This window comes from Pleurodeles waltl, chromosome 3_1 (assembly GCF_031143425.1).
Source record: "Pleurodeles waltl isolate 20211129_DDA chromosome 3_1, aPleWal1.hap1.20221129, whole genome shotgun sequence".
NCBI classification, from domain to species: domain Eukaryota; kingdom Metazoa; phylum Chordata; class Amphibia; order Caudata; family Salamandridae; genus Pleurodeles; species Pleurodeles waltl.
The window spans coordinates 1,903,002,614-1,903,022,682 of record NC_090440.1 but is presented as its reverse complement, the minus strand read 5'-3'; the positions used below and the strand labels follow the sequence as shown (position 1 = coordinate 1,903,022,682).

General features: G+C 42.0%; 1 protein-coding gene across 3 annotated transcripts in view; it reads right to left on the bottom strand.

The window, feature by feature from the left end:
* ALS2 (alsin Rho guanine nucleotide exchange factor ALS2) overlaps positions 1–20,069 on the bottom strand; it is an 895,474-nt gene that overhangs the window by 418,495 nt on the left and 456,910 nt on the right. For all 3 annotated transcript variants that reach the window (XM_069226056.1, XM_069226055.1, XM_069226057.1), the window contains 3 exons: positions 12,657–12,788; positions 12,035–12,163; positions 1,505–1,575 (listed from right to left, as the gene is read on the bottom strand). In XM_069226056.1, the coding sequence (XP_069082157.1) occupies positions 1,505–1,575; positions 12,035–12,163; positions 12,657–12,788 (332 nt within the window). The remainder of the gene's footprint in view (positions 1–1,504; positions 1,576–12,034; positions 12,164–12,656; positions 12,789–20,069) is intronic.

Sequence of the window (20,069 nt, the reverse complement as noted above, 5' to 3'; positions counted from 1 at the left end):
CTGCAGGAGAAATTTGTAGAAAAAGTGTTTTGACTGATATTTAAAATGAAAAACAGAAAAACTAGTATACAAACTGTGTTTTGTTGTTTTTTTCACCACCTACGATTTTGAATACACTTTGTTAATTTTATGACATTAATAAAAATTTAAAAAACATACAAACACTTCACAAAGTAGGATAAAAACCACCATTGCAAGAAGCGATAGTTAATGACCTTACTTTGTAGTGATACACAGAATTGTCATTGTGATAGTTCAAAGGTGAATGCACATGTACTGAGCAGGGTCGGAAGCTAAGATGTACTGTCCAAACAAAATTCCTTACCAAATAAGAGTATATTTCTTGCCTGCAACATGAGCATTATGATCAGTACATTGAATTAGTACCAATCAGTACCTTGAATTTATTTACATACTTTTCTTTTTTTCGTCTATCTTTTGGCTGACTGGCCAAAAGTTAACCGAGAATACAAAATGTGTGCATTTAAGTGAGATTCATGCTAAAAATCAATAAAAATCAATATGCTGTCTACCTGTAATTGCTATTTAAGAATTGCTGTCTATCTTAGATTCCCATAACATGCGTAATCCTGCCCCATCGTGGTTGGTGGAATACTGCAAACCACATGAATCTATACAAATTCATGCTGCATAAGCTCAAACTGCTTACCTGTAGCACTAATGTTGAAATCTGAAAACTTACATAGATTTTGCATTAGTATTAACTTGTCACCTAGAGTAACACTATTGTGAAGCATATGAGTGCATATAAAAAAAAAAGTTGCAAAACATTTCTAATGTTTCTGAATTCTGTAATTTAGTATCTTCTTCATTAAGGTGCAAAATCAACATATTTAAAGTTAAGGTAATCAGCAATGTATACATGAAAGTGCTGGTACAAGGTATACTTCGAATATTCCAGTAGGGGCAGTGCTTAATTTGTGCTTGTTGATTCCGGTGCTGAGCACCGGCACTTGATTGTGAGGGCCGGGACTTATTCTTATGCCTCAAGCATTTGCTGCGAGCAAAAGACACATATGTGAAAGACGGAAGAAGGAAAAACTAAAAAGGGTCATAAAGGGAGAAAGTAGAAAGTTGCAGGATGAGCTGAAGGGGCAGGGGTGGCCGTAAATGGATTGAAGAGGCCCGAGATGGCTTCACGATTACGCTGCTTCAGTATTCAGTGCTGTCAGATTTAATTACAGCAGCCTTGTGCTTAAGAGAAGGGCTTTGAGCACCGGCACCTCTTTATTTTCAAATTAAGCACTGAGTAGGGGTGAACATCTACTATGTAATGCAAATGTCTAAGTCTTAGCTCCCTTTAGACAGTGTTCTAGGCTATGTCAAAGGACAAGAGTCCAGAGTTGTGGCAGAGAACTAGACAGTGCCGAGGCCACACTTGATGTGAAACCTTGCTGAGTTGTGTGATGCTGAATGGCGAATTCACAAGTATAAACTGTCTTTGGATATCACATATGAAGTGTCAATCATAAAAAGTACTCACACGCTGCTGACTTCTTCAGAAAGAGGTTCTACCCAGAGGGTGGACAGAGGGAAAATGTGATGAGTGGAGAACTAGATACAAAGAGATTGAGAAGAAACTGTTCAGTTGGCAGCAGAGTTCATATCTCAAACTTTTCAAAACTCTAAGCAAACATTGCAACAGGCCTGTCAGAAAACATTTACCAAATAATAATATGCAAAAGCACGATTTTAAGTCATGAAATCTGTTTATATGTGTTGTAAGTTTACTTTTACAACCAATTATGTCGATATGGACAATTGGGAGTTTGATGCTTGCTATGTACAGCTGTATTGACAAACAGAGGCATCAATATCTGAATCCCCTACGCGTTGGGAATTCTGAGACCACTATGGAACATCTCATGTAAGGAATTGAGCTAACTTAGAATGTACCATCAGTGGTACATAATGGGAACAACGAGCATGCTCATGGCTGGAGCTCATGAGGGAATCTGCTGTCTAAGCTAGGTCAGCCGTTGCTGCATCACTGCCTTGTCCCAAAAGGCAGGGAATTAGTACGAGAGGAACGCATCAACACATTCAGCTCTGAAAGTGGCCCATTGGAGACAGCTCCATTAGTACACACACAAAGGGTGCACTAAGGATCACTTCTGGAAGCAGAATGGCATGAGAACTTAGAAGAAAGTAACTTCACTATAGTGGAGTGGCACACCGACAGTTAACCTTATTGGTCTAGTGCCAGGTTAGTCAGCAACATGAGGCTTCAGGGCGAGACCATGCTGTTAAGGCTCACTTCTCATTAGCATTACCTTCTGTGCTGCAGCTCCTCCTTCACAGCCTCCCAAGTGAAAAAAAAATAGCCACTCATAGGCACTTCTACACACCTTATATTAAGCCAAGTGCCCCCTGCTCCGGCTGCTTGTAGCATCCTAATCCTCTTAAAATGGATATGTGCTGGGTTAACATTTTTAATAGTGGCTCCCCAGGATGCTGCTGCTTCACATTGAGGTTGCGCATATAATATCTACACACATACATAGGCCAGTTCACGTAATATTCCCAAATCAGACTATGGTTGGGAGGCATTAGAAGTAAAGTATAACAATGAAATAATGCAAAGACAGCCCAACCATGACATTTACTATTTGGTCAGTAATAGTCCACCCCAGTTCAAACCAGTGGTCTATGAGTGAAATACTAAAACAAGCAGTGTTCTCATGTGGTGAATAAACAAATGTCTTTTTGTTGGTCCCCAAACGACTCCTTTAAGAATAAAGTTCACAGATATGCATGAAAACAGAAGATAAAAACGACAGCTATTACTTCATAAGCAGGAGAAGACTCCAACATGTGTGGCAACTCTAGTGCCTTTCAGTATGAGCGGGTTGCATTCAAATATTTAATATCTTATTCCAGTCCATCACCGAGGAAGGTCAGCCACAAGGAAAACAGAGACGATCTGATACTGAGTGACACGTTTTACAGCCACGCTGCAGTCATTACACAGGACAATAAACATTAGAGTCACTATTTGGTCATTATATGTGTGGAAATGAAAATGTCACTTACCCAGTGTACATCTGTTCGTGGCATTAGTCGCTGCAGATTCACATGTTTGGCACAGTCCGCTGCCTGGTGTTGGGCTCGGAGTATTACAAGTTGTTTTTCTTCGAAGAAGTCTTTTTGGTCACGGGACCGAAGGACTCCTCCCTCCTCGGCTCCATTGCGCATGGGCGTCGACTCCATCTTAGATTGTTTTCCCCGCAGAGGGTGAGGATGGAGTTGTTTGGTATAAATAGTGCCCATGCAATGGAGTGAATATGTATGTACGTTAAGAGTTTCTAATAATTATTTACAAATGTTCAGATGTTTAAGATTTATGATCTACTTCTAAACGGCTACAGGCTTCCCGGGGAGGTGGGAGGGTACATGTGAATCTGCAGCGACTAATGCCACGAACAGATGTACACTGGGTAAGTGACATTTTCAGTTCGATGGCATATGTTGCTGCAGATACACATGTTTGGCATAGACTATAAAGCAGTTACCTCCCCTAAAAGCGGTGGTTTAGCCTGTAGGAGTTGAAGTAGTTTGGAATAATGTTCTTAGTACAGCTTGGCCCACTGTAGCTTGTTGTGCATTTAGTACGTCTACACAGTAGTGTTTAGTAAACGTATGAGGCGTAGACCAGGTTGCAGCCTTACATATTTCGCTCATAGGAATGTTTCCTAGAAAGGCCATTGTAGCACCTTTCTTTCTGGTTGAGTGTGCCTTTGGTGTAATAGGCAATTCTCTTTTGGCTTTAAGATAGCATGTTTGAATGCATCTGACTATCCATCTAGCAATGCCTTGTTTAGAGATTGGATTTCCTATGTGTGGTTTTTGAAAAGCTATGAACAGTTGTTTTGTTTTCCTGATTAGCTTTGTTCTGTCAATGTAATACATTAGTGCTCTTTTGATGTCTAATGTATGTAGTGCCCTTTCAGCCACAGAATTTGGTTGTGGGAAGAACACTGGCAATTCTACTGTTTGATTTAAATGGAATGGTGAGATGACTTTTGGCAGAAATTTTGGATTTGTTTTTAGAACTATTTTATTGTTGTGTATTTGAATAAATGGTTCTTGTATGGTAAATGCCTGTATTTCACTTACTCTTCTGAGGGATGTGATTGCAATGAGAAATGTGACCTTCCAGGTTAGATATTGCATTTCACAGGAATGCATGGGTTCGAAAGGTGGACCCATGAGTCTTGTTAAGACGATGTTAAGATTCCATGAAGGAACTGGTGGTGTTCTTGGTGGTATAATTCTTTTTAGCCCTTCCATGAATGCTTTAATGACTGGTATTCTAAATAGAGACGATGAATGAGTAGTTTGTAGGTAAGCAGATATTGCTGCGAGGTGTATTTTTATAGATGAAAAAGCGAGCTTTGCTTTTTGCAAATGTAGTAAGTATCCTACTATGTCTTTAGTAGAGGCATGTAATGGTTGTATTTGATTGGCATGGCAGTAGTAAACAAATCTTTTCCACTTAGATGCATAGCAGTGTCTAGTGGAAGGTTTTCTAGCTTGTTTTATGACCTCCATGCATTCTTGTGTGAGGTCTAAGTGTCCGAATTCTAGGATTTCAGGAGCCAAATTGCCAGATTCAATGATGCTGGGTTTGGATGCCTGATCTGTTGTTTGTGTTGTGTTAACAGATCTGGCCTGTTGGGTAGTTTGACATGCGGTACTAGTGAAAGGTCTAGTAGAGTTGTATACCAAGGTTGTCTTGCCCATGTGGGTGCTATCAGTATGAGTTTGAGTTGGTTTTGACTCAACTTGTTTACTAGAAATGGAAGGAGAGGGAGAGGGGGAAAAGCGTACGCAAATATCCCTGACCAACTCATCCATAGAGCATTGCCTTGTGATTCCCGGTGTGGGTACCTGGATGCGAAGTTTTGGCATTTTGAGTTTTCTTTTGTTGCAAACAAATCTATCTGGGGTGTTCCCCAAATTTGAAAGTACTTGTTCAGAACTTGGGGGTGAATTTCCCATTCGTGGACTTGTTGGTGGTCTCGCGAAAGGTTGTCTGCTAGTTGGTTTTGTATTCCTGGAATAAATTGTGCTATTAGGCGAATGTTGTTGTGAATCGCCCACTGCCAAATTTTTTGTGTTAGGAGGCACAATTGTGTTGAGTGTGTTCCTCCTTGTTTGTTTAAATAATACATTGTTGTCATGTTGTCTGTTTTGACAAGAATGTATTTGTGTGTTATTATGGGTTGGAAGGCTTTTAACGCTAGAAATACTGCTAACAGTTCTAGGTAATTGATATGAAATTTTGTTTCGTGTATATCCCATTGTCCTTGAATGCTGTGGTGATTGAGGTGTGCTCCCCACCCTGTCATGGAAGCATCTGTTGTTATAACGTATTGAGGCACTGGGTCCTGAAATGTCCGCCCTTTGTTTAAATTTTTGCTGTTCCACCATAGAAGCGAGAGGTATGTTTGGCGGTCTACCAACACCAGATTTTGAAGTTGACCCTGTGCCTGTGACCATTGTGATGCTAGACACTGTTGTAAGGGTCGCATGTGTAGTCTTGCGTTTGGGACAATGGCTATGCATGATGACATCATGCCTAGAAGTTTTAGCACATGTTTTGCTTGTATCTTTTGGTTTGGAAACATAGCACTTATTACCTTGTGGAATGCCTGCACTCTTTGTGGACTTGGAGTGGCAATTCCTTTTGATGTGTTGATGGTTGCTCCTAAATATTGTTGTGTTTGACACGGTTCTAGGTGTGATTTTGTATAGTTGATGGAAAACCCCAGTTTGTGAAGGGTTTGTATGACAAATGTGGTGTCGTTTGCGCATTTTTTTACTGTGTTGGTCTTGATTAGCCAATCGTCTAGGTAAGGGAACACATGTATCTGTTGTCTCCTGATGTGTGCTGCTACTACTGCTAGACATTTTGTGAACACTCTTGGTGCAGTTGTTATTCCGAATGGCAACACCTTGAATTGGTAATGTATTCCTTTGAATACGAACCGTAGGTACTTTCTGTGAGAAGGGTGTATTGGTATATGAAAGTACGCATCCTTTAGGTCTAATGTGGTCATGTAATCTTGCTGTTTGAGCAGTGGAATGATGTCTTGTAGTGTGACCATGTGAAAATGGTCCGATATGATGTAGGTATTTAGTGTCCTGAGATCTAATATTGGTCTTAATGTTTTGTCTTTTTTTGGAATCAGAAAGTACAGGGAGTAAACTCCTGTGTTTTTTTGTTGTACTGGTACTAACTCTATTGCATCCTTTTGCAGTAGTGCTTGAACTTCTAGTCCTAAAAGTTCTAAATGTTGTGGTGACATTTTGCGTGTTTTGGGGGGGATATTTGGTGGGAAGTTGTGGAATTCTATGCAATAGCCATGTTGGATTATTGCTAATACCCAATTGTCTGTTGTAATCTGTTGCCAAGTTTGGTAGAATTGGCTTAGTCTTCCCCCCACTGGTGTTGAGTGAAGGGGTTGCGTGACTTGAAAGTCACTGTTTAGGTGGAGGTGTTTTTGGAGTCTGGAATCTTCCCCTACTCCTTGGGAATTGACCCCCCCGATATCCCCTGAAACCTCCCCTTTGGAAGGAACCCTGATATGGTGTGGTTCTTGTTTGTTGGCTGGTGGTGTCTGTGGGTTGGCCACGAAACCCCCCTCTAAATGGAGTTTTTCTGAAAGAGCCTCTGCTCTGCGGGGAGTAGAGTGCGCCCATGGCCTTGGCCGTGTCTGTGTCCTTTTTAAGTTTTTCAATGGCTGTATCCACTTCAGAGCCAAAAAGTTGTTTCTCGTTGAAGGGCATATTAAGGACAGCCTGCTGGATTTCAGGTTTGAAGCCTGAAGTGCGTAGCCAAGCGTGTCTCCTTATGGTGACAGCAGTGTTGACTGTTCTTGCTGCAGTATCGGCTGCGTCTAGTGAAGAGCGGATTTGATTGTTTGAGATCGTTTGTCCCTCTTCCACTATTTGCTGCGCCCTTTTTTGGTATTCCTGGGGAAGATGGTCTACGAGAAGTTGCATCTCGTCCCAGTGTGCGCGGTCATATCTGGCCAGCAGCGCTTGTGAATTTGCGATGCGCCACTGGTTGGCTGCCTGTGATGCTACTCTTTTCCCTGCCGCATCAAATTTTCGGCTTTCTTTGTCCGGAGGTGGGGCGTCGCCAGATGTATGTGAATTTGCTCTCTTGCGAGCTGCCCCTACTACCACGGAGTCAGGTGGTAACTGCGAAGTAATAAACACTGGGTCTGTGGGTGGTGGTTTGTATTTCTTATCCACCCTTGGGGTGATGGCTCTTGATTTTACGGGCTCTTCAAAAATTTGTTTTGCGTGCCGTAACATCCCTGGTAGCATTGGGAGACATTGATATTGGCTGTGTGTAGCCGAGAGGGTGTTAAATAAAAAATCATCCTCTATAGGATCGGAATGCAGTTGGACATTGTGGAATTCTGCTGCCCTAGCCACCAGTTGCGAGTATGAGGTACTGTCCTCTGGCGGTGACGGCTTTGTGGGGTATGACTCGGGATCATTGTCCGGCACTGGGGTGTCATACAGGTCCCAAGCGTCTTGATCCTGATCGTCATGACTTATGTTAGTTTGCGCTGGTGAGTGCATTTGTGGCGGTGTTTGTGCCGGCGATGCCTGTGGTGGAGAGGGCGGAGGCGTGACTGTTTTAACCACTTTGGCTTGTGGTTGTGCGTCATCCTTTGGAAGTCCGATCCTTCTTTTCCTCATGATTGGGGGAAGGGTTGATATCTTCCCTGTGTCGTGCTGGATGTACAGTCTCTTTTGTGTGTAGTCCGATTCTACACTTTGGAGCTCTTGTCCAAATCTGTGCATTTGGCCACTTATTCCTTGTTCCTCTGAGTAGGATGAAGGTGTGGTATTTTTCGGCGCCGAGAGAGAATCTTTTTTCGGTTTCGGCACCGACAGAATTTTTGTTCCTTTCGGCATGGATTCTCGGTGCCGATGTTTTTCGGTGCCGGTATCTTGTTTTTGTCTCTCGGAGCCGCTTTCTCGGCTCCGAGGTTGCTCCATGGCGGTCCCTCGACCGGAGTCGGGTGTCTTCGCTATGGGCGTGCCCTTTTTCGGCGCCTTCGACGGGTCGCCTGTTTTATGGGTCGAGCCATGGCCTGTTGGCAGTGGCGTCCCCTGGGCTTTCGGTTTGTCGATGGATTTACTTTTCGACGTCTTACTCACAGTTTGTTGCTGTTGTTCGACGTCGGAGTCTCCGGATTCTGATTCCGGAACCGAGAATGTTTCCTCTTCCTCGTCGAAACGTTGTTTTGTCGACGTGGACGCCATTTGTTGACGCCTGGCTCTTCGGTCCCGGAGTGTTTTTCTGGACCGGAAGGCTCGACAGGCTTCACAGGTATCCTCCTTGTGCTCGGGGGACAAGCACAAGTTACAGACCAAGTGCTGATCTGTATAAGGATACTTACTGTGACATTTTGGGCAGAAACGAAACGGGGTCCGTTCCATCGGCTTCGATGTCGCACGCGGTCGGGCCGACCAGGCCCTGATGGGGGATCGAAACTACCCCAAAGTCTTCCGATGATCGGTGTCGATGTACCTAACTATCCCGATACCGAACGGAACAATACCGACGCTTTCTTCCGAGATTCTGACTAACTTTCCGAACCGAAACACGGAGCGAAAAGGAATACGTCCGAACCCGACAGCGGAAAAAAACAATCTAAGATGGAGTCGACGCCCATGCGCAATGGAGCCGAGGAGGGAGGAGTCCTTCGGTCCCGTGACCAAAAAGACTTCTTCGAAGAAAAACAACTTGTAATACTCCGAGCCCAACACCAGGCAGCGGACTGTGCCAAACATGTGTATCTGCAGCAACATATGCCATCGAACATATAATTTCAGACTATTGGAAATAAGTAAACCATGAGGAATTGTCATCAACGATGGCAAAACAAAGAATATTACTAGCCACTTTATTGCATGCGATTTACAGAATGGTTCTTCTTTTGCAATGCACTGGATGAAGAGGACTGGTATTAAGCACAATGAAGAAATGAGAAAGGAATATTCGAATTCGCTGTCTGGGTAAAATTGTGCTAAGGTTTTCACCATTTGTAACATAGTGGGAAAATAAATGGAGTGAGAATATATGCAATGCAGTTAGCGTTTTTGGAAGTTACTGCTGTCTTCTTATCCCCACGTAAGTATCCTCTTGGTTTTCACAACGTGCATCGAGAGGAATTCTAAGTGTCCCTCTTAAAATTAGGTTTTGAGAATATTTGCACTAACAATGTATATTATCAAAACTCAATACACAACCTATGTTAGGTTTCTTCCAAATCCAACACCGTCTGCGTATTGGTATTAATTAAAAGGGGTTGTTAGAGAGGGGGTAAAGTCAGTGCCACAGGAGTTATGACATTCTGCAGCTGTGGCGTTCTCTCCATGATCATGGTTTTATTGTACTTGCCCCATAATCCTCCATCTGCTGCATACCTTTCAGAATTCAACAAAAACGTGTTGTAGCTTAAATGGATTAATGGTTATTTAAAGTGTTAACATATGATGTCGCACAATGGCAGACCACTTGTTACTGGTTCACCTTTCTGGTGATGACTGCTGGATTCAAGTGTTAAATTCATGCTACAATGGGATGGAACCTTGGCCCAGACAGTGTTAAGAAGTGTTATTTTGGAACAAATAGCAAACTAATACTGCTTCAGAATGTGCTGCAATTTGTGGCATGCTATGCATTTTCTTGCAGTACAGTTCAGTAAAATATTGTTCTCCAATGCCACATAATTTCAGTGGATCTGCATGTAGTTAGAACATCGTTTACTGGTCACATATTCAATTATTGTAACTGTGCTTTGCAACTCCTTATTCTTTGATTTAAAAGTGGGTAATTAGCTAGGTAAAATGTATGTGATCACACAACTAAATAGGTCACCTCTGACACACTTAGGACTGATGGAAACATCTCGGAGAATTTTCTTTTATTGCACAGGCACTCTACTCTCTCCTTATTGCATTAAATATGAACTCGAATTGTGGGTCATAGGCATATGGTTATTTATTACCAAGTCGTGTAATGCTAACAAAATGGTCCTTATTGATTTTTTAAACCTGCAGCACTCCTATGTAGATTCCGTAATGGTAACAAAGAACTGCAGTGCCCTCACATTCTTGAGTGATCCTAACCAAATGATCTATCACTTCTAATATTAAAACATAATGTTCATAATATGCAGCAATGATTACACTAGAACAAGGAGTTTGTTGCAGTAAGAGAGATAGCAATCCTGCAAATCAGTGATGATATCCTCTGCAACAGCGATTGATGCGTTTTGATTTTACTTTGCCTGCCAGAGGTGTTTAAAATCTTTAACCTCAACATCCATTTCCACACGTTAAAGAAATGCATAGAATGGCAATTCTTTTCACTTCTTTCTTGCTAACCACTTCCAAATAATCAAAACAGACAGCTAACTGTCAAACCCTGTAGCTGTACCACAAGCACCACCCTCTTCAATTTTTATTTTGAAAAAAGTTTGACATTGTAGAAGAATTTTAAAAATGGTGATGTCATAAAATAATTTGAATATCTTATTAACAATATGCTGATGACACAAAACTCTACTTGAAAGTTTTGTCTCCTCCAAATATTTCCTTATGTGTCAAAACTCAGGACAACAAACTCTCTTGGATTATAATGAATAACCTCAAGATTATTCCTCAAAAACATTTTTTTTTTATACCTATTTTGGTTCCCTCATTCTCCACTCCGGTTCAAGATCCTAGATTGCACTCTGTCTATTATTCATAGTACCAAATACCTGGACTTTGTTTTGGATAACAAACTCAATATTCACAAGTATAAAAATACTGTACAAAGAAATGAGAATCACCAACTTACACTCAAAGGGCTCAATTATTTCCTAATGGAGGAAAACTTAGAGGAAATCATTAAAGTTTTGGTTTTCTCCAGTTAGATTATGGGAACACAATCCTATCCCGCATTCTTAAAATTAATTTGCCACATCTTAAACCTCTCTTGCAAGTATAGATCCCCCCTGATTTTGAAAGTCTAATTATTCTATTCACGTCACCCAAATCTTGCAGTAGTTGAATTGCTTTTGACTAATGGGAGATCCAAAATCAAATATGCCTGTCTAGTTGATAAACTGCTCCACTCTGATAACCTTTGTTACTCGGTAAAGAAACTGAAGATCTCTAATGACACATGCCAACTCCACAGTTTGGACTTGCTACTACTTAAAACCTCTGCTTTCAATAACAAACATACCTTTAACCAATCTTTCTTGGGCTTTGCATCCAAAGTATAGAACTCCATTCCCCCCGTAATCTACACTATCATCCTTACTTTCTTTCAAAAGAGAATGTACACAGTTTCTTCTAATTCACGTTTTTACCTTGCTTCTCCTAGATAATGGCATTCTTGATGAGCTTCTGCAGGATATTCCTTGCTTACAGACCCATTATGCTTTAATACGTTTCATATAGAGCCATCATAAGTGGCTTAAACAATAATGAATGCACATAACTATATTGCTTCACTGACAAGTTTGTAGTGTCTGCAATTAAAGACTTTTGATCTTGCATGTGGTTCCCATCTCTGACATGGTACGATGAAGTACCTGACCGTTGCACCTGCCAACATCGAAATGTTTTGAACTTTAACACTGCTTACTGTCTTACTGTTTGTCTGTGATGTATTGCTATCTACATTGCCCATGTACTAATTATGTTTACTTATTCTGCCTCTGTTTATTTACCTGCACAGTTCTTTCTGTTGTTTAAAGCACATTTCCAATTGTAAGAGTTACTAACTCTCTAAAAATGTAATAGAAGTTGTATCATCCAATAACAACGCTCAAATGTGTGTTATGCTTTGGGAAAATTTTCATTATTAATTCCCATCTATGGCATCACTTCTTTAAACTTTACATGTTTCAAAGAATGATTCACACTGCTTTTAAACTAGGTAAGATAAGATAAAGAGCACTGCTTCGTCATAGTGGTAAAAACTCACCTGCGCATGGACCAGTGCATCATTAAATAGGATGAACCAGTTCACTGAGAATCGACCAGCATTCTGCAAGGATAGTCCCCGATTACTGCTCTCACAGATAAGGCGACGATGTGGCTTCCTTAAAGAATCCTGCCAAGCATGCAATAAAACCCCCGAACCAGGACACAGTTAATATTTTATTCCATTTTTAAATCTTCCTCAATTGCACATTAACATTTCATGCACACATGCATCATTAAAACTGAGATAAGGTCACTTTGTTTTGTCATGATTCATTGTAGACTCTTTTTATGGTTCCGGTAACTCTCCAAGACACAAGGATATCTAGTGTAATCAACAATAGAGAAGCCAGGGATATCACTGAAAGACATGACCAAATATGTTCCTACAAACCATGAATCCCTCTAAAGGCTTACACACAAGCATCTCCTCAACGGCAAAGCGGCTGGTGATGGTCGTGGCATGGACTAAGATGCTGATATAACCACCTCAAACCATGGCACCCACACAAAATTGGTAAAAGTTAAAGAAATTAAAAATGTGTTTGGGACAAGGACTGAGGCTGACATGCAGCTAAATGCCGAGAGGTAGTATGTTATAAAATGTGCTACTGTGGTCCTACCGTCATCTTCCCAGGGAAGGTTCTCCAGAAGTTGAGAGTGTATTCTGCCTCCTTCCTTCTCCTTCCCAAAAGGACTGCTAAAGACTCATAGGAAGAACTTGAATCTTGTAGTTTTTGGTAATCTGGGGATGACTATGTGAAAGGGATCAATAAAAATTGAAAACCAACAATAGATTATTCATGTATTGACTAGTCCGGACAAATACTTGCCACATACATATAGCCCTGCACTTGTTGATTAATTTGTGCTACTGAATTGTTACTTAAAGACAAAAATACAGACAAAATGCTAATATACAATCACAAAAATACAGGGAGTGCCCAAATTAATTATTACATTAAAATGATCATTCATCTATGACACAGGATAATGGCATGTCAAAGTTCTTTCCATACAAATACTGCTTCAGAATGCTAATACGTCCACTGCTACTTGAATTACGAATCTCTCTGTGCAAGGAATAAAGGAATATATTGTGCCTGGCTTCTCTCAAAATGTGACACCAATCCGTAGGAAGCAAACATCTGTGTGGCACTGCTGGGATGCTCAAGTCTTGGCCTACCGTTGAAAGAATTTTTTTTATAGTATGTTTGATCTCTAAAGAACAGAACCCGAAGAGTGAAGATGAACAATTTACTTACCTTCGGTAACGCTTTTTCTGGTGGCTTCCTCACCTTATGAATTCTCCCAATGCGCCAACATTCAACGGAAATGTTTTCATAGTTCTCCACGTCGACGAGGATGTCACAATTGCTCGGCTTCGCACTCGACTCCGTCTGATGTCATCAGCGCCATAAGAAGTCCTCGCTGGTGTGCTGATGTCAGTTTCACAATTTTTTACTGTGCCTTCGAGGAAACAGGTGAATACCAACATCACAAGCACAACACGAGCCAACCCAATAAAGATATATATGGAAAATGTCACTTACCCAGTGTACATCTGTTCGTGGCATGAGACGCTGCAGATTCACATGCTGTGCATATCCCGCCATCTAGTGTTGGGCTCGGAGTGTTACAAGTTGTTTTTCTTCGAAGAAGTCTTTTCGAGTCACGAGATCGAGGGACTCCTCCCCTTTCGGCTCCATTGCGCATGGGCGTCGACTCCATCTTAGATTGTTTTCCCGGCAGAGGGTGAGGTAGGAGTTGTGCATATAGTAATAGTGCCCATGCAATGGAGTAAGTATGTATGTACATAATGTGACTAAAAGTGATATATTTACAAATTTACAAATGTACAAATTTTATTTTTATCAACTTATAACGGCTACAGGCTCCCAGGGAGGTGAGAGGGTGCATGTGAATCTGCAGCGTCTCATGCCACGAACAGATGTACACTGGGTAAGTGACATTTTCCGTTCAATGGCATGTGTAGCTGCAGATACACATGCTTTGCATAGACTAGTAAGCAGTTATCTCCCCAAAAGCGGTGGTTTCGCCTGAAGGAGTTGAAGTTGTTTGAAATAATGTTCTTAATACTGCTTGTCCTACTGTGGCTTGTTATGTTGTTAACACATCCACGCAGTAATGTTTAGTGAATGTATGAGGCGTAGATCATGTGGCTGCCTTACAGATTTCTGCCATTGGTATATTTCCTAGAAAGGCCATGGTGGCGCCTTTCTTTCTAGTGGAGTGTGCCTTTGGTGTAATAGGCAGTTCTCTCTTTGCTTTTATATAACAGGTTTGAATACACTTAACTATCCATCTGGCAATGCCTTGTTTGGATACTGGATTCCCTGCATGAGGTTTTTGGAAAGCTACAAACAATTGTTTTGTTTTGCGAATTTGTTTGGTTCTATCAATGTAATACATTAGTGCTCTTTTTATGTCTAATGTATGTAATGCTCTTTCAGCTACAGAGTCTGGTTCTGGAAAGAACACTGGGAGTTCCACTGTTTGATTTAAGTGGAACGGTGATATGACTTTTGGCAAAAATTTGGAATTTGCGCGTAGAACCACTTTATGTTTGTGTATTTGTATGAAGGGTTCTTGTATGGTAAAGGCTTGTATTTCACTTATTCTTCTGAGAGATGTGATAGCTATTAGGAAGGCTACTTTCCAGGTTAAGTATTGTATCTCACAAGAGAGCATGGGTTCAAATGGTGGACCCATGAGTCGTGTTAACACAATATTGAGGTTCCACGAAGGAACTGGTGGCGTTCTTGGTGGAATGATCCTTTTTAGACCCTCCATAAATGCTTTTATGACTGGGATTCTGAATAGTGAAGTTAAATGTGTAATTTGCAGATAGGCCGAAATTGCTGTGAGATGTATTTTAATGGATGAAAAAGCTAACTTAGACTTTTGTAAGTGTAGTAAGTAGCTTACAATGTTTTTCGCGGATGCGTGTAATGGTTGAATTTGATTATTATGACAGTAATAAACAAATCTTTTCCATTTATTAGCGTAGCAATGTCTTGTAGTAGGTTTTCTAGCCTGTTTGATGACCTCCATACATTCTTGTGTAAGGTCTAGATGTCCGAATTCTAAGACTTCAGGAGCCAGATTGCTAGATTGAGCGATGCTGGATTCGGGTGTCTGATCTGTTGTTTGTGTTGAGTTAACAGATCTGGTCTGTTTGGCAGTTTGGTAAGAGGTTCTACTGACAGGTCTAGTAGTGTTGTGTACCAAGGTTGTTGTGCCCAAGTTGGTGCTATTAGTATTAGTTTGAGTTTGTTTTGACTCAATTTGTTTACGAGATACAGAAGGAATGGGAGAAGGGGAAAGCGTAAGCAAATTTCCCTGACCAACTCATCCATAACGCATTGCCCTTGGAGTGAGGCTGTGGGTACCTGGATGCGAAGTTTTGGCATTTTGCGTTTTCTTTTGTTGCGAATAGGTCTATTTGCGGTGTTCCCCAGTTTTGGAAGTAGGTATGGGTATATGGAAGTACGCATCCTTGAGATCTAATGTTGACATGTAGTCTTGTTGTTTGAGCAAGGGGATTAAGTCTTGAAGTGTCACCATGTGAAAGTGATCTGACCTGATGTAAAGATTTAGTGTTCTGAGGTCTAAGATGGGTCTCAGAGTTTTGTCCTTTTTGGGTATAGGAAAATACAGGGAATAAACACCTGTTCCTTTCTGATGGTTGGGTACCAGTTCTATTGCGTCTTTTTGCAACAACGCTTGGACTTCTAGTTGTAATAGATCCAAGTGCTGTTTGGACATGTGAGTTCTTGGAGGCACATTTGGTGGTAATTGTAGGAATTCTATGCAATAACCATGTTGGATAATGGCTAGGACCCACAAGTCTGTTGTTATTTCTTCCCAGTTGTGGTAAAAATCTGTGAGTCTCCCCCCCACTGGTGACATGTGTTGGGAATTTGTGACACTGAAGTCACTGTTTATTTTGAGGGGGCTTTGGAACTTTCCTCTAGTTTTAGGGAACTGTCCACCTCTGTATTGTCCCCGAAAGCCTCCTCTTTGATACTGGCCCTGGTATGTGGGTCTGGTTTGTGAAGTTGAGGGTTCTGTGCTTTGGGCCCGAAACCCCCCTCTAAATTGTGTCTTCCTAAATGTGCCTCTGCTCTGTGGGGAGTAGAGCGCGCCCATGGCCTTGGCCGTATCCATGTCCTTCTTTAGCGTCTCTGCCCAATAACTGCTGTCCATTAAAAGGCATATTAAGCACAGCTGTTGGATTTCGGGCTTAAACCTGGAGGTGCGTAGCCATACGTGTATCCGAATAGTGACCGCTGTATTCACAGTCGTTGCGGCTGTGTCCGCTGCATCCATTGCCGATCGTATCTGGTTGTTCGAGATACTTTGGCCCTCTTCCACCACTTGTTGTGCACGCTTTTGGAACTCCTTGGGCAGATGTTCTATAAAGTGCTGCATTTCATCCCAATGAGCCCTGTCATATCTTGACAATAAAGCCTGTGAATTGGCAATGCGCCATTGATTGGCCGCTTGTGCTGCAACTCTTTTCCCCGCTGCATCAAACTTTCGACTTTCTTTGTCGGGTGGTGGTGCATCTCCAGAGGTGTGTGAATTAGCCCTTTTACGTGCTGCGCCTACTACTACTGAGTCAGGTGTCAGTTGTTGTGTGATGTATACAGGGTCTGTAGGGGGAGGCTTGTACTTTTTCTCCACTCTAGGTGTGATGGCTCTGCCTTTGACGGGTATTTGAAATACTTGTTTCGCGTGTTTCAACATCCCTGGTAAAATTGGGAGACTTTGGTACTGACTGTGTGTCGACGACAAAGTATTAAATAAAAAGTCATCCTCAATGGGTTCTGCGTGCAGTGCCACATTGTGAAAAGCAGCTGCTCTGGACACCACTTGCGTGTAGGCAGTACTGTCCTCAGGTGGTGATGGTCTTGCTGGGTAGCAGTCTGGACTATTATCTGATACTGGCGCATTATATAGATCCCATGCATCTGGGTCATCCTGGCTGATCCCTGTGTGCGTTGGTGATTGCATCATAGGGGGGTTGCAATTGGTGACAGTTGCGGTGAGTGGTATGGTGATGGTTGTGGCGAAGAGTGAGGTGGAGTTACTGCTTTTGCCACTTTTGCTTGTGGTTGTTTTTCTTTGTCTTGGAAAGCAATTTTCCTTTTCATCCGTATAGGAGGGAGAGTTCTTATTTTCTCTGTTTCCTTTTGAATATGGAGCCTTCTTTGTGAATAATCTGGCTCCCCTGCTTCTAGCTCTTGTCCAAATTCATGGCCTTGTAGTTGTTCTGAAAGGCCTTGTTCTTCGGAGTAGGAGCTTGTTTTCGGCTCCGAAGCTGGGTGTTTCGGTACCAAAACTTTTTCTACAGTCTTTTTCGGCTCCGAAGCCACTTTTTTAGGTTTCGGTGTGCCGATTTCTCGGTGCCGACTTATCTCGGAGCCGGTCTCGCGGTGTCTAGTCTGTCCAAAGCCAGGTTCTCTGTGTCGAGTATGCTCTGTGCCGGGATCTCGACCGGAGTCGGATGACTTCGACACATGTGTGCCCTTTTTCGGTGCCGATGGATGGTCACCGATTTTACGGGTTAAGCCATGGCCTGCCGGCGGTGGCGTCCCCTGGGCCTTCATGATTTTGTCGTGAGTTTTTGCCGGGGCTGGTTTACTCACGGTTTTCGGCGGCTGTTCTGTTTCGGGCTCGTCCGAGTCAGCGATGGAGAAAGTCTCCTCTTCCTTGACGTCGTGGTGTCCTGACGGCGCCAATGCCATTTGAAGCCTTTGTGCTCTCCGGTCCCGTAGCGTTTTCTTCGACCGAAACGCGCAACAGGCCTCGCAGGTATCCTCTTTGTGTTCGGGGGACAAACACAAATTACAGACCAGATGTTGATCTGTGTAAGGATACTTGTTGTGGCATTCGGGGCAGAAGCGGAATGGGGTCCGTTCCATTAGCCTTGAAGACGCACGCGGTCGGGCCGACCAAGCCTCGCCGGGGAATAGAAGCCCCGAAGGGCTACCGGAGCTCTTCTTGATTCGGTGTCGATCTGCGTTAACTAACCCGATACCGAACGCCAACAATACCGTTGATTTTTCTGAGATTTAACTAACTTTCCGAACCGAAACACGGAGCGAAGAGGAACACGTCCGAACCCGATGGCGGAAAGAAAACAATCTAAGATAGAGTTGACGCCCATGCGCAATGGAGCCGAAAGGGGAGGAGTCCCTCGATCTCGTGACTCGAAAAGTCTTCTTCGAAGAAAACACTCCGAGCCCAGCACTAGATGGCGGGATATGCACAGCATGTGTATCTGCAGCTACACATGCCATCGAACATATATATATATATATTAAAATAATTATTTTTACAAATATATATTTAAAAATCAAATATATATATATATATATATATATATATATATACACATATATATATATATATATATATATGGAAAATGTCACTTACCCAGTGTACATCTGTTCGTGGCATTAGTCACTGCAGATTCACATGCTGTGCACATCCCGCCATCTGGTGTTGGGCTCGGAGTGTTACAAGTTGTTTTTCTTCGAAGAAGTCTTTTCGAGTCACGAGACCGAGGGACTCCTCCCATTTCGACTCCATTGCGCATGGGCGTCGACTCCATCTTAGATTGTTTTCCCCGCAGAGGGTTAGGTAGGAGTTGTGTATGCTAGTAATCGTGCCCATGCAATGGAGTGAATACGTATGTACATAATGAAGTTTAAAGTAATCTATTTACAAATTTACAAATGTTCAAGATCAACTTCTAAACGGCTACAGGCTCCCGGGGAAGCGGGTGGGCGCATGTGAATCTGCAGCGACTAATGCCACGAACAGATGTACACTGGGTAAGTGACATTTTCCGTTCGATGGCATGTGTAGCTGCAGATACACATGCTGTGCATAGACTAGTAAGCAGTTATCTCCCCAAAAGCGGTGGTTCAGCCTGTAGGAGTTGAAGTTGTTTGAAACAATGTTCGTAGTACCGCTTGACCTACTGTGGCTTGTTGTGAAGTTAACACATCTACACAGTAGTGCTTGGTAAATGTATGAGGCGTAGACCATGTTGCTGCCTTACATATTTTGTTCATTGGAATATTTCCTAGAAAGGCCATGGTAGCACCTTTCTTTCTGGTTGAGTGTGCCTTTGGTGTAATAGGCAGCTCTCTTTTAGCTTTAAGATAGCAGGTTTGAATGCACTTAACTATCCATCTAGCAATGCCTTGTTTTGAAATTGGATTTCCTGTATGAGGTTTTTGAAAGGCAATAAATAGTTGTTTTGTTTTTCTAATTAGTTTTGTTCTGTCAATGTAGTACATTAGTGCTCTTTTGATGTCTAATGTATGTAGTGCTCTTTCAGCTACAGAATCTGGCTGTGGGAAGAACACTGGTAATTCTACCGTTTGATTCAAGTGGAACGGTGATATTACTTTTGGTAAAAATTTAGGATTTGTCCGTAGAACTACTTTATTTTTGTGTTTGAATAAATGGTTCTTGTATGGTAAAGGCTTGAATTTCACTCACTCTTCTTAGAGATGTGATGGCAATTAAAAATGCAACTTTCCACGTTAAGTATTGCATTTCACAAGAGTGCATGGGCTCAAAAGGTGGACCCATGAGTCGTGTTAAGACAATGTTGAGGTTCCATGAAGGAACTGGTGGTGTTCTTGGTGGTATAATTCTCTTTAGGCCTTCCATAAATGCTTTTATGACTGGTATCTTAAATAATGAAGTTGAGTGCGTAATTTGCAGGTAAGCTGAAATTGCAGTAAGATGTATTTTTATGGAAGAGAAAGCTAGTTTTGACTTCTGCAAATGTAATAAGTATCCTACTATATCTTTTGCAGATGCGTGTAAGGGTTGAATTTGATTATTATGGCAGTAATAAACAAATCTTTTCCACTTATTTGCATAGCAGTGTCTAGTGGTAGGTTTCCTAGCTTGTCTTATGACCTCCATACATTCTTGTGTGAGGTCTAAGATTTCAGGAGCCAAATTGCTAGATTCAGCGATGCTGG